The sequence below is a fragment of the Anarhichas minor genome, unplaced genomic scaffold, assembly GCF_050575085.1.
Source record: "Anarhichas minor isolate MPS153535 unplaced genomic scaffold, ASM5057508v1 ptg000014l, whole genome shotgun sequence".
NCBI lineage: Eukaryota > Metazoa > Chordata > Actinopteri > Perciformes > Anarhichadidae > Anarhichas > Anarhichas minor.
The window spans coordinates 1,895,841-1,908,646 of record NW_027466460.1 but is presented as its reverse complement, the minus strand read 5'-3'; the positions used below and the strand labels follow the sequence as shown (position 1 = coordinate 1,908,646).

At 40.9% G+C, this 12,806-nt stretch overlaps 1 protein-coding gene across 1 annotated transcript in view; it reads left to right on the top strand.

Annotated features, from left to right (window-relative positions):
* Positions 1-12,806, top strand: part of sorcs1 (sortilin-related VPS10 domain containing receptor 1) — a 147,442-nt gene that overhangs the window by 59,812 nt on the left and 74,824 nt on the right. Inside the window, exon 2 of the mRNA XM_076091047.1 lies at positions 11,894-11,961. Within this exon, the coding sequence (XP_075947162.1) occupies positions 11,894-11,961 (68 nt within the window). The remainder of the gene's footprint in view (positions 1-11,893; positions 11,962-12,806) is intronic.

The window sequence follows — 12,806 nt, the reverse complement described above, 5'->3', positions numbered from 1 at the left end:
ATTTCCTTTGAGTTATTTTTTGATAGGGATTTGTCTGTTTGTTTCTAACCGATTGTTAACTCGAATAATTTCATTGTAGTGTATACGTGTAATACTGGAGGTCAGCATTAGGTTCAGGTGCATAATTATAAGCTAACTATTTAACTTGCACCCCTTCTTCATAGTCATAAGTCAGTAAAATCTGAACAAACAAACACGCATTCTTGGAATCAGTATGACAAGAAGTTTAGTGATAAAACTACAAACATTTATTATTTTCCCCCAAATGGAATCGCATACAAGACAAACGGGATGTTTTTTCTGATAGCAAGGCTAAGCTTGTCCTCTGAACGTGGCTCACATGATCAGCTGTCCAATCCTGTCTCGTACTAAATAATTTCCCCATACAACTAAACTGCATTTTCAATTACTTTTCAAGGGAAACGTATTTTCTCGAGAATTCCGTTTACAGTTTTAAACAAGTTGTTAACGTTGTTAATTGAAACAAAGTAAATAAAAAACTAAACTAAAATAATTTTTGTAGGTTTAGTAAATCATGGATGGCTTAAAATAACTATGTTTGTTACATTACGTAAGTGATGGATGTAAATTAAATTCATATTGACTTTTGGTTTCACACGGGACATGAACAGAGGTGTGCTGGGTGAAAGTCCTGTGATAGTTTGACCCCACCATCCACCAGCACCTCCTTACTATGGTGACTTTTGAACTGTGATTAGAAACATATTTGTAATGCAACAAAAAGAAACATAATTCAGGAGAAAAAAGGTTTTCCTCAAAACATAACTAAGAATGCAGTGTATTTTGTAGGATTACCATAATATGACGTGACTATGGCCCTCACCTCTGAGGCAAATTTGTGATTTGTGATTTTGGGCTATACAAATAAATGGAATTTAATTGAATTCAAATGGCGAAAGGTAACCACAGAATACAATATATTAAATGAAATTGCTATTGCTTAAAACTCCCAGCCATATTGCCATCAATAGTAATCAATCAAATCATTATTTTTGAAGGATTATAACTATCTTGGGAGGTGAGGACCATAAAATCACAGCGGTGGGAGAAGCCCATCCGTTGCATTGACCTGCGGTTCACATTGTAGGCCCCTGGTCATTTACGCCATGCTGACAGACCACAGCAGATGGACATTGATCATGTTTACCCGTGCCATCTCCATTAACGTGCAGGTAATGACACCACATCAATGGTTCTGACACCACCGTCTGTAAATGGATTCTGTGGTTGGAAGTCACTGAGCTTCTACAGATACTTAAAGAGAGAAACGACTCAATTCCTCTAATTTGCCTGCGTTTCTTTTACTTTCAGTCCTGCCAAGCTTTCTCATTTGTCCTTGGATTTATTCCTCTAATAGGGGAGCCAGCATGCCTTCTGCCTCGGCTTGTACATGCACTCAGCAGCCAAGGCCGCGGCTGGCTCGACAGCCTGGGCTTGAATGACTTCCTGTGTGGGCTGGGTTGAATTCATGTCATGAGGAGATAGATCAAATGCCAATGGCTACTCAATTACTGGTAACTCATGTACAGTCTGACAGTTTGGTTTTGACCTTAAAAGCTGTATCTGTATTTAAAATCAACAGCTGCAGCACATACATTAGGTGATCTGACTACTGATACAGCTTCAGTACATGTGGGAAAAGGGCTGCTTCCCAGGCTCCCGGGGGACGACGCCTGATCATCTCATTAGTATGGCGTTGAGACAAGGTCACGACCAGCGTGATGGCAGCTTTCATTCCTCTACTACACTCTACAACAACTCTTCCTTCTTGTAAAGCCTGTTCGTCTTTTGTGTTATCATCTATCTAATTGTCGATCTTGTAGATCACTTTAAACACTGTCAGTCTCTCTGAACACAGATATCCCACGCAAGTGAATTACATCTATACTAATTGCATGTGCAAGAGCAATTTGCATGGCGCTTTGATGATACAGAATGATAGACAAAGAACAAAAGAGGGTCAGTGTCAGTTTTGCATTGTTGTCTGTGTTGATTAGCGGAGGCACGGTTAGTCGTTCTGAAGAAGTGCTTCTTCCTTCATCACGGCCTTGTCTAATCACCTTTAATCAGATGCAAATGGTGAGAATAGGGAATCTTTAATTCAGAATAATGGGAACAAAGGGAGAGATATTGCGGAAACATAAGAGCTTGTTAGTTACCACCATCGGTTTGCTCTTCAGGCGGGTCCTAAGGGGGCTTCTTTTAATCTAGCATCGCCTTAGGCAACAGCTACCCAGCCCTAAAGCGTTCAAACTGGATAGAATCAAGCAAAATCAATGGGGCCTAATTCTGTTTGAGAAAGTTGACACATTTTATTTTTCCTCTGTTACCGCGGTATCTTTGCTGGATGAAGTTATCACACATTCCTTTATAGGCCTATTAAACAATTAGCCAACCAGAGGTTCTCCTGACAATGCCACTTTAAGTAATGAATCTACTGGCAGCAAGAGTCCTCTGGTTCCGTCTCGCTGAAACGATGACGTGACAGAGATCTCCCTGATTGTCACAATGTTTATTTTCCAGGTTCCAGCACCTTCTCTCCGTTACATGCTTTCTATCTGTGGGGCAAAGCAGTGCCTCCAGCACTTCTCACAGACTTCACAGAAGTTAAGTGTCTACAAGCAGCACTTGGGTCCATGCTTTTTATTTATCACTGCTTTTGAAAAACATCCTTGTGAAACAGCTAAATATGCTAAATAAATATGATTCAAATTCATATATTCAGTTTGTTCGTTCCAATGATCAGAATAGGGTGACAATATTTGTCTGAAACAGGATTTAGGTTTACTAGGTGAGTAACATAGTTTACAAGTTAAACAAGGTTGTTTTATAGCTTTTTATTCAGTGCAGGAACACATCATTCACTTGATGTGATGCTGTGTCTGTTATCAGCAGGTGTCCATGAATTTATTTTCAATAATTGTGTTGAGTGTTATCTCCCCCTTATGACAAAGCACTAAACAGTGATAAATCGCCTAAATATACATTCTATCCAGGCATAACACTCCCGTAAAGCTGAGAATGTTCTACACAGGCAAGTACACATAAAATATGAGATCATATTTTAATCTGGGCCTCACATGCAAATATTCTGGGCCTCTCTCTGATGGAAGGAGGACAACCTGCATATTTAAATGAGTTTGAAAGAATTTTAAAGGATCATAATCTGTCTTGATGTTGACACAGATGTTGACACAGATGGAGGCAAGAGGACATAACTGACAAAACTTCAACATGGTTCTCTGTTTGCCCTTATTAACCAGTCAGCAAAAAATGAAGACATCCATCTGAGTGGGCGATATTTATTTCAAGCAAGATCAAGATTCTTTTTTCCTGTTAGTCTTTAAGACTATTTTGCACTGAAAAATTCAAACAAACCCATTTCCCTTTTAAAAACAGATCAACAACAAATCACCACACCAAACTCTGTTCTCAAATTTAACTTTTTAAAAGTTAAAGATCAAAGTTTCTTTAAGTATCAATTAGTTTTCAAATATTTAGCACTTTGAGATCTACATGAACCACTCTTCACATCGGCATAAATTAGATGCACAACACAGCACCTATTTAAACAGAAAATAACTCACTTTTAACGCTGGTTCGCCAAAACTGTGGTAAAGAATACCAGAAGTTGAGCTTTCATTAAAACAACGTTATGACTGGTGTGTTCACTGCATACACTGAGCACACACCAAACTCCCTGAGTTACCATAGGACAGGTTGCTGACAAACACTGTAGAATTTAAAAGTTTCTCTTTTTAAACGGAGTCTGGCGCAGTGCTGACTCCTCATGAAACCCACCGGGGGCTACATGACATCACTTCCAGCAAACTTCACGGAGAACAATGAGGATCTGTTTTAACCTTTGAGTACCGAGCGGGGACCATTTGGGGTTCCAGCGAGAAAGTTTAGCGAAGAGAGTGTCGTAGAATGCACTTTTCAGAAACGAATATAATGAATGTTACACACATGTTACATACCCAGTTAAAGAAGAGATTCTGGGCAACAATATCATGTGAGCCATTTTACACACTCCAAACACAGTTCTACACAACTAATATAATCAACTAGAAGATGTACCACAATATCACGTATTTTTCGCCATGACTCGGCGAGCTACACACTCCGGACAAAGCTACGAAGACAAAGCCAAAAGCTAACACGGACAACCAATGAATCAGAAAGCAAGAGAATTCGACACAGATTCCGTTACAGAGCTATGAGCAAACAAGCACCAGAACCACAGACCGCTTTATCAATAACAATCATAAATGCTTCTCACCGTGAGCTGATTTCGTGAAGAGAACGGATAAATTCCCGGTTATTTCCATTCAAATATGTGTTCGACGTATATCCTGTTTGTCATTGAACTGTTTCCTTGAAGAAAGGGGGGTCAATCTAACTTAGGGGAGCTGGGGGAAAGGATTTGACTTTCGGCGTATCGGATTTTACACTTCGCGAGGGACGTTGTCCCAGCTGAATTCTATGGACTCTGACGCGCCGAAGAAGGGTTCATTGACTGAAATCGACCAATGACAGGCTGAGATAGGCCTGCATAGACACAGGGAAACTGGAATTCAGACGAGACAGCTCCATGGATCAGAGAGACAAACAGGCTCAGATTCTGGCTCTCAAAATGAAGCCAAACTGCTGTATTTGGATAGATTGATAGATTTTAGTGATAAAACACGTGCAATATATATATATAGAGCACACTCTGTGAAACATGAGGTTTTAAAGACCAATACCAGACCGCTTAACAGTGGCGATGTCTGCGGGTGTTGGATCTATTATCTGCACTTGTCCTCGACTCTGGCAGCTTAAAGTAGAGATAGACAGTTTATTGCGTTTGGGGAGATTTTTATATGGCAGCGCTGCTAATCATTTAGCAGTATGTGCGTCAACACAAGATGTGTATGTATAAATGAGTGTGTGTGTGTGTGTGTATGTGTGTGTGAAAATACTGTATAAATTGACTGTGGAAAGGAAGTGAAAATAAAGGCATGTGAGAGAAAGTATGAAAGTAGAATGTTTATTCATGTGAGAGGCCCAGAATGATGTATAGCTTATATGGCAATTTATACACATCTGCACATGGACACAGTTATCTCTCTCGTACATAATTAATGCAATAGTAAACTCTTGAACTCAATGAAGAGGAGACGTGTAGCTCTATCGTACTGTGTCACATCCCTAAAACCTTATGATGTGTTATCATAACATTACACAGTACATTTAATCCTTTTTCTGCATACTTTTAATACGTATTACCAGTAGACACCCCCTTCATGTCTTCCTTAAGCCTTTCACGTTTTGAAATGCATTAGCAACACCACACTTGAGAGATCAGCTCTCTGCAATCATTTTCACACACTGAATCCAAAGTGGGTTAACAACCAATTAGGAGCAAAAAGCGAAAGATCAAGGGAAATCGCTAACGGGGAACTTTAAGACCACATCATCAACAGAAGACAAAGACAACACAGGTGACAGGTCTGCATGGATCAAAACGAGCAGCACATGAAGCTGCAGACAGTCACAAAGCTCAGCTTCCTCAGTATTCTATGAGCGTCCCTGCAAACATCACACTTCCAAAAAGAATCTGCTCCAACCGAATCAAAAATAGAAAAACTTGTCTTTCATCTCGAGAAAAAGAAATTGGAGGAATGAGATTTGGATTATATGACGGCATAACGCAACACAGTCCACAGTGAGGGAGCACGTTTAAATTGTGCTTCGCTACTGGTTCTGTCATTGTAATGAACACTGAAAGAAATCAGGCTAAATGAGGCCACGGAAGGCCGATCATTTGCTGGCTAACAAGCAGCCCGCATTGCTGAACATTAGTATGCGACAGTATAACCTCCCTGGGACACACACCTCCGACAGGTTTTATCAATTCTGATCCCGATGAAGACATATTATCTTTAGATATGTGACAAGCACCTGAAAACCTGTTTCCTAGGTATATTTCACTTTTATATTAGCGATAGGCACAAGTAGTGAATCTTCCAAAGGAAGATGTGACATGCTAATCCCCAGAGAGGAATGATCCTCATGAGCCCGACAGTTTGAGGTATTCGGAAATGTCGGCAGGTACGACTTGTTTACATCATTATACTGCATGTGTATTGCAGTGCGTTTTCCCTTTCTGAGACATCATTATAGAATTCATTTTCTGATTAAAAATGTAACTTCAAAACAGCTACATCTGTGGCGAGAAACTTTTTTTCGTTCCTCGTCGTCTTCTGTGCTCGGATCATTCTCTTCTTCTTCCTGTAATGAAATGGTGCCAAAAAGATCTGTTCCCCCGGAGAAATCTGATCTCACGGGATTACAAAAATGAGATGTGCGAAAAACAAACAGTCCGTAATGCCTTGCAGAACATGAACACGACACATTTCCCTGTTCTGGGAGCCTCAGAATGTGTGCTAATATTCTGCATTTCATATTTGTTTATTCTGCCTTCTTATGCCCCAGGAAATGGCAATCGTTGTTTGTATATGCATGTTCGGGCATGATGATATTTTCTCTCCTCCATCCAAGGACAATTATCAAGCAGTATAGGAGATAACAGTGTTTGCTAGCAGCAAAGGCATACGTTTGATTAAAAATAAATAATGGGGAGATATTTTAAACACCTAAAGCTTTGCACAGACACAGTTGTTACTGATCCCCACCCGGAGCAGAGGCTTCCCTTCGCATGACTAATATCGCTGCACTTTTTCTTTCTGCGCTTGGAAAGCTGCTAAACAACAACCTGAGATGCATCCAAGGTTTTTGTCTTTGAACTGTGAACTCTTTATCCTTCCAAATCATGTGCAACACAGAAGCTCATCAATTGATCAGAATTGTGGGGTTTTTAACAAAGGATGAATCCGATAATGATGGAAACAACAAGGACAACACCAAGTGTGTTCTTAATAATTGTGCATTTCTTTTAGTCCCAAACAGAAAACAAGCCCACACTCGTAGTTGTGTTTGAGACGCACAGAAACAGTTGAAACGGGAATGAATAATAAAGGTGCGTAGAGTTGTAAAGAGGAATGTGTGCACCTATTAGGTTAGCTGTTCACAAACAACCTTGAAGAAAATCGAGATATGTTGTTACTATGGAGTGGACTGACTCTGGAGATGTGTGAAAATGTGAGACTCTTCCACAGCAATCTGAAAAAAAAATGTATTGTGTAGCAAGTTGAATATTCCAAGTTATACTATTAATAAAATATGTTACGTATTACATAGTGGAATGCTGTATTTTAATCGAAGTGATCATATCCATAAATTAGCTTCCAGACCAACGGAGCATAAATCACCTTGTTCAGTGATGGTCTCTGGCAAACGCATATAATCTAAAAATGATATTGTTTCATTGTTAATAACAATAACCTGAATCCTCATACTGATAAGATAAGCATGAGTGCTTTTGCCTTTTCCACCACAGACACTTCAAAGCTGCTGCAACGCACAGTGAGCCAGTAATGCTGCAGGTAACTTTGTACCAATGATGGGCTTTTATATGCCTCTGGTGCAGAGGACAGTCATGACCGTCTGTCCGTGCATGTACATCGGTTCATTTCACCACACCAACAACAATGAGGTGAACCAACTGTATGCATGCAACACAAGCTGCTCTGACACGGTTGCTGCAGTAGGGATGTGGAGAAAGTCACAGATTGCAGCTTTAACTTTTTCCTCAGAAACTTCACAAATGTCCTTGCTGTTTGTTTCTCTTGTTATCTTGAGTGTAGCAGGCAGAGGGCTGACTGGTGATCCTGAAGCTACTCTTCCAAGTCAGATGTCTTTGACTCATGGCGGACACTGCTGGCATCATTCTGGTTGTTGTTTGGGGCATATGCATCTATGATGCCATCTTCTCTCATTTGGTCAACGCAGCCTCCATAAAAACACACGCTCACATTGTAACTCTCACTGTACGATCAGGACAGCAGTACAGTACAATCCTTTACAAACTGTAACTACATGAGGCTTGTAACTGCAGTATTTTGAAGCATCTGTTGATCACTGCGTCTCTATTCTCAAACTAACACACAGCCACATCCTCTTGATGCCTCCATGCTCTCTGCACGTCTCCAAACTGTGTCTGTCCATCGGCCGTGTCTGCTGCCCCATCGAAGTATTTACAGGAGGACAAGCCCACTGGCCTAATTGGCATGGTCAGTGATGGAGCATATGCACTATCCAGTGGGAGCCCAACTGACAGAATCCCTCACTGATGACTGCCTGCATGGTCTCCATATGTGGCAGACAGAAGGGCCCGCACGCTTACTGCCCTTCAACTAATGAAGCCAAGTCACCCGGCGTATACCTCAGCCTTTTAGAGGACTTTCTCCAGAATCCGGAGAAAGAGCACTGCCTCTCACAGCGCGCACACAGACAAAGACACACACACACACACACACACACATAGAGGCCGCGAGGGAAAGCTCAGAGTTGTAAAAACTGCTCCCTCACCTTCACCTACATGCCGGCGGATACGCTGATTCAGAGATGCTAAAAACATAATTGCACCATTACCCTCATATCTCTCTCTCTGTCTCTGTCTCTGTCTCTCTGTCTCTCTGTCTCTCTCTCTCTCTCTCTCTCACACACACACATAGACTTGCAGGAGAAAATGGTGTTGAAAACGGGAGAAAGAACTAAGGAGAGGAGTGGGTAAAAAAGAAAGTGAGGGTATCCAGAGAAAGAGAGAAGCTGCGTGGTGCGAGTGTGAATTCAGCCTCCAGCTGGGCAGCTAAACGGACTTGGTCAGTCATTAGCATGCAAAGGTCTAGTCCGGACATTTAAGGTTATTCATTCCCCAGAATAAACCTCCCCACACTGAGAACGACCAGCTCCTTCCTGAATCACTCTTAATGCCTTTTTACTACTTGTGGTTATTTTCCACAACACACCCCTCATCAACACTCCAGAGCCCTGCCTTTCTTGGTGCTGCAGATGTTAATACGTTTGATGACAGGAGCCCCAACCTCGCAATGTAATTTCACTACCCAAGGTGCATCTGTTCTGCTTGTACTCACAGGAACCCCACTGTGGTGGAACTGTTTCACAAAGTCACACAAGTCAAACAGTGGCTCGGCTGCTGCCTCGATAACAGGCAGCGGAGGTATCAAAAGGCAGCCCGGCACAGCATGCCGCACGACTTTAAGGCAACAAGTACAAATTGGACTCGGGTTGTTTATTTCACTCCATGCACTGGAAAATATCTGCGTGCATCGCCTGCCTTGTACATACAGCCGTTTCCACCCGATGGCAAAGATGGAGATAAGGATGTAGCGGCGCATCACAAGCGATGCATTATGTGAACAGATGTTTCTCCGTTGGCAGCATCTCTTCGCCCACGCCACATCACCAGACCATTGTGCTGCAAGTTATCCACAATTCATATCGGCTCATCAGATAACTGTCAAAGTCACAGCGAAATATCTCTGGGGATTTTCATACAGTGTGATCAAAATGAAACATCACTCATGAGCAAGAGAAGTAAGAGCACTGCACAACTGTTAAAAAGGACTATATATTGAACTGAAACTGCAGCATGCCCTGTGAAGATTTCCTTTTCCTCTCCTGAATTGTATTCATTTCAAATACACCTCCAGTCACAAAGTAAATAGATTGTGAGTTTCCGCGCTGCTTTACTTCTGTTACGCTCGAAGCAAAATGTGATGTTTTCTGCTTCTGTTCTTCCCTCAAGACTTTGGCTGACCCACTTTCCCTCATCCCGTGCACCTTGAGGGTGTTAACGGCATAAGGAATATTTACAGTGAAGTGTTTAGAATCAATTTGATATAATAAAGTAATGAGTTTGAAACAATTAGTGGGGGATCACATTAAGCAATAATGTGTGGTAGTATACATGGCAAAAATGTCATTGGAGCTTTCAGAAGCTCACAGAGTGGAGTGGGTGTAGACACCTGGTGGGGACTTTCAGTCTGGCAAAGAGAAACACTGACGCCTGACCACAACTGATCGATACCACTAAACTGCCTGTGCATTGTCTCATTTATTTGTATCATTACTGTGGATGCTCACAGAAAACAAAAGAGAATTCCCACATACTATTCACCTCTGCAACATCTTCTGATTATCCGACGTTTCTCCTGGCACACTTATACATACACACATGTGCAGTATATATGACAGTAGAAGAGGTGAGAGAAGAGGAGTCTTCATTTGTTTTCTCTGGGTGTTTTTACAATGGGAATGTGGATCTTTCAGATCAGTTTGAGGAGTGTCCAGTGTGGGACTAGCACTGGTCTTTGTCTTGACTTGGTCTCAACCCCTCAAGGTCTTCGTCTTTGATGTTTTGTCGTATTTTGAATTGGAGCCTCTGCAGAAGAATTCCTCACCCAATATGTTCCACTAAAGTTAGGTATGCGACGAGATGCATAAATCCCCGTTATACCAGCGTTCATCCTGACTGTAAGAGAGAGGGAGGGACATTTGAGTGAGATTGGGAAAAAAAGTCAATATATTGTAAGCAAGTTTTTATGATTGGCTGAAGTGGAAGGTTGATGTGTCGATACAAAAAATGTGACAAATAATCATGAAGTGCATGAGGTGAATGAATATATCTTGTCCTATGGGTCGGCTGCCTGGTCAACCAGTCTGCAATTAATCCCACCAACATTGCCTCATTGTCAGGAAATATAAGATTTTGAGTTCTGCAAACCTTATTGATTTCCATTATGTGAAGCGTGTGTTTATTAAATGTTTAAATGAAATACATGCAGCAGATCCACCAGAGCAGCTTCAAGTGGTAACTGTAAGGTTCCATTCTGCAAATAATCTTTTGCTCCGGCAGCTTTTTCTAAGAAAGGAACAAAGTCGTGGAACGTGTTACCTGATCATTTGAAAGTTGCTGCAAACGTAATCACTTTTAAGAGAGCAACAAAATAAATTGAGCTAATTTAGCAACAAACCTGTAATCTTGTCTCTTAAATGTAACGATCTCAACGTGTGCTCTGTTGAATCTCGCTGTAGCCTGTCTTACCTTTTTACCTCAATGTCTCCTAGGTTCATAAAAACCCTTCTAGGGACGGGTGTTGCAAATTAGCATATAAACACTGTGATACTTGCATTGTGTAGATGTGTTCAGTTGTGTATGTATATTGCATCTGTCACTAACAAATACACCATATATTTTAAATAATCTGTCACCCAGATCTGTCTGGTGAAGTAGTATAAGGACAGGGCATTATTAAAAACTGCGTGGTATAATAATGTGTATAAAGAGCGAGAAGGTCCAGTAAGGGTTGGTGGGAGGAGGATGGGTCAAACAAACACAGCACTGTCACTCAGGAGACCACTGTTTGTGTCCAACCAAAAGTAAACCTTGAGTTTATTGTCTTTATGTTACATTGTAATGCTTGTTACATACCGTTACGTAATAAAGTCTGCTCAGGGTGGTTGTAACGTATTCACGGTAGTTACGTTGTTACATTATTTTAACCTAACCAAGTAGTTTTGTTTCCTAAACCGAACCAATCTTTTCACAACGTGGCATTGTGTGTTTCTGCAAGCGCGATACGAGGCTGATACCAAACGTATTCATGCAACGTATCTCTGGTTCAGAGACATTCAACGTATCTGTGGTTTGCCAACATTTTGTGTCTGATGTCTGGGTTGAGTGACCTCTCTTTAAATATTCATGCAGAAATATTATCAAGCAATCCATGGTTTTGTCTGACAATTACTTTACAGGAGACAGGTTTTTCAAAGACCAAACTACCTTGATGGATACAAGGGTCTTTTGCCGTTTGTCAATTCTGGCTTGATACTGTTTACCTTGCTCAGCAACATTTGAGCAATAGGCCTGTGTATTGACTGCGAACCTTCTCTTGTTCTGCAGGTGATTTTGATGCTGACCAAACTCTTTGACTTCAACCTCAACAGTGTGACAGAGAGTTCATTATGGAGGTAAGCTTCTCACACTACATGACATTTCTAGATAGGCCTAGAGCGGTTAAGGGGTTTGACATGACAAATTGGCCAGATGGGACTGTTTTATATATTTCTTGTATTCCTGTAGTTTGAACTGCTCCCAGCACTGCTCCCAGGAATAACGAATACTAATGTTCACAAGGATCTCATATTGTGAATTAAAGAAACATCCAAAGCTTGAGAAAGAGGTCAAAAAGAGATTTTTCAAATGGCAAGTTTGAGTAGCCGAATGTCTTCAATCAGTTTAATGTCTGTGGGCACCCAAAATCCCTCACATGAAAGCTACTAATCAACATGACTGGAGCTTGCAAAGTTATCCAGTAAATTACCTTCACCAGCCTTGAACTTAGCATAGCCTTGCTTAGAGCGTCATGTCTGACTCGATCCTGATGTAACTTTGGTAGATGCCTGTTACAGAGTAATGGAGCTGCATTAATGTCTTGAAGAAATACAATTGTCGTAACAGAGAATATCTGCACAAGTAATAATCATGATTCATTTTCATTATTATTATTTTTTTTATTGCTTATGAACTGTCATACCACAGACACGAACAGTTCTCTCTTGGAAATTCAGTAGGCGGAGAAAGGTTGAATTAAGATTAACTACAAGAGAATGACTGTTCAGTTTCATGGTGTTTAATCTCACGACATGTTTTAAAGTAGAACAATTCTCAAACTTGCTGAAAAGACATTAAGATGTATTCATGACAGCCATCTCTGCAAATTGCTTGTAATAACTGACTGTAATGTATTGTACCAATCAGACAAATAGCTACTTTGTGAGAGATGTTTACAAAAAGCTGATTTAATCGTCATAAT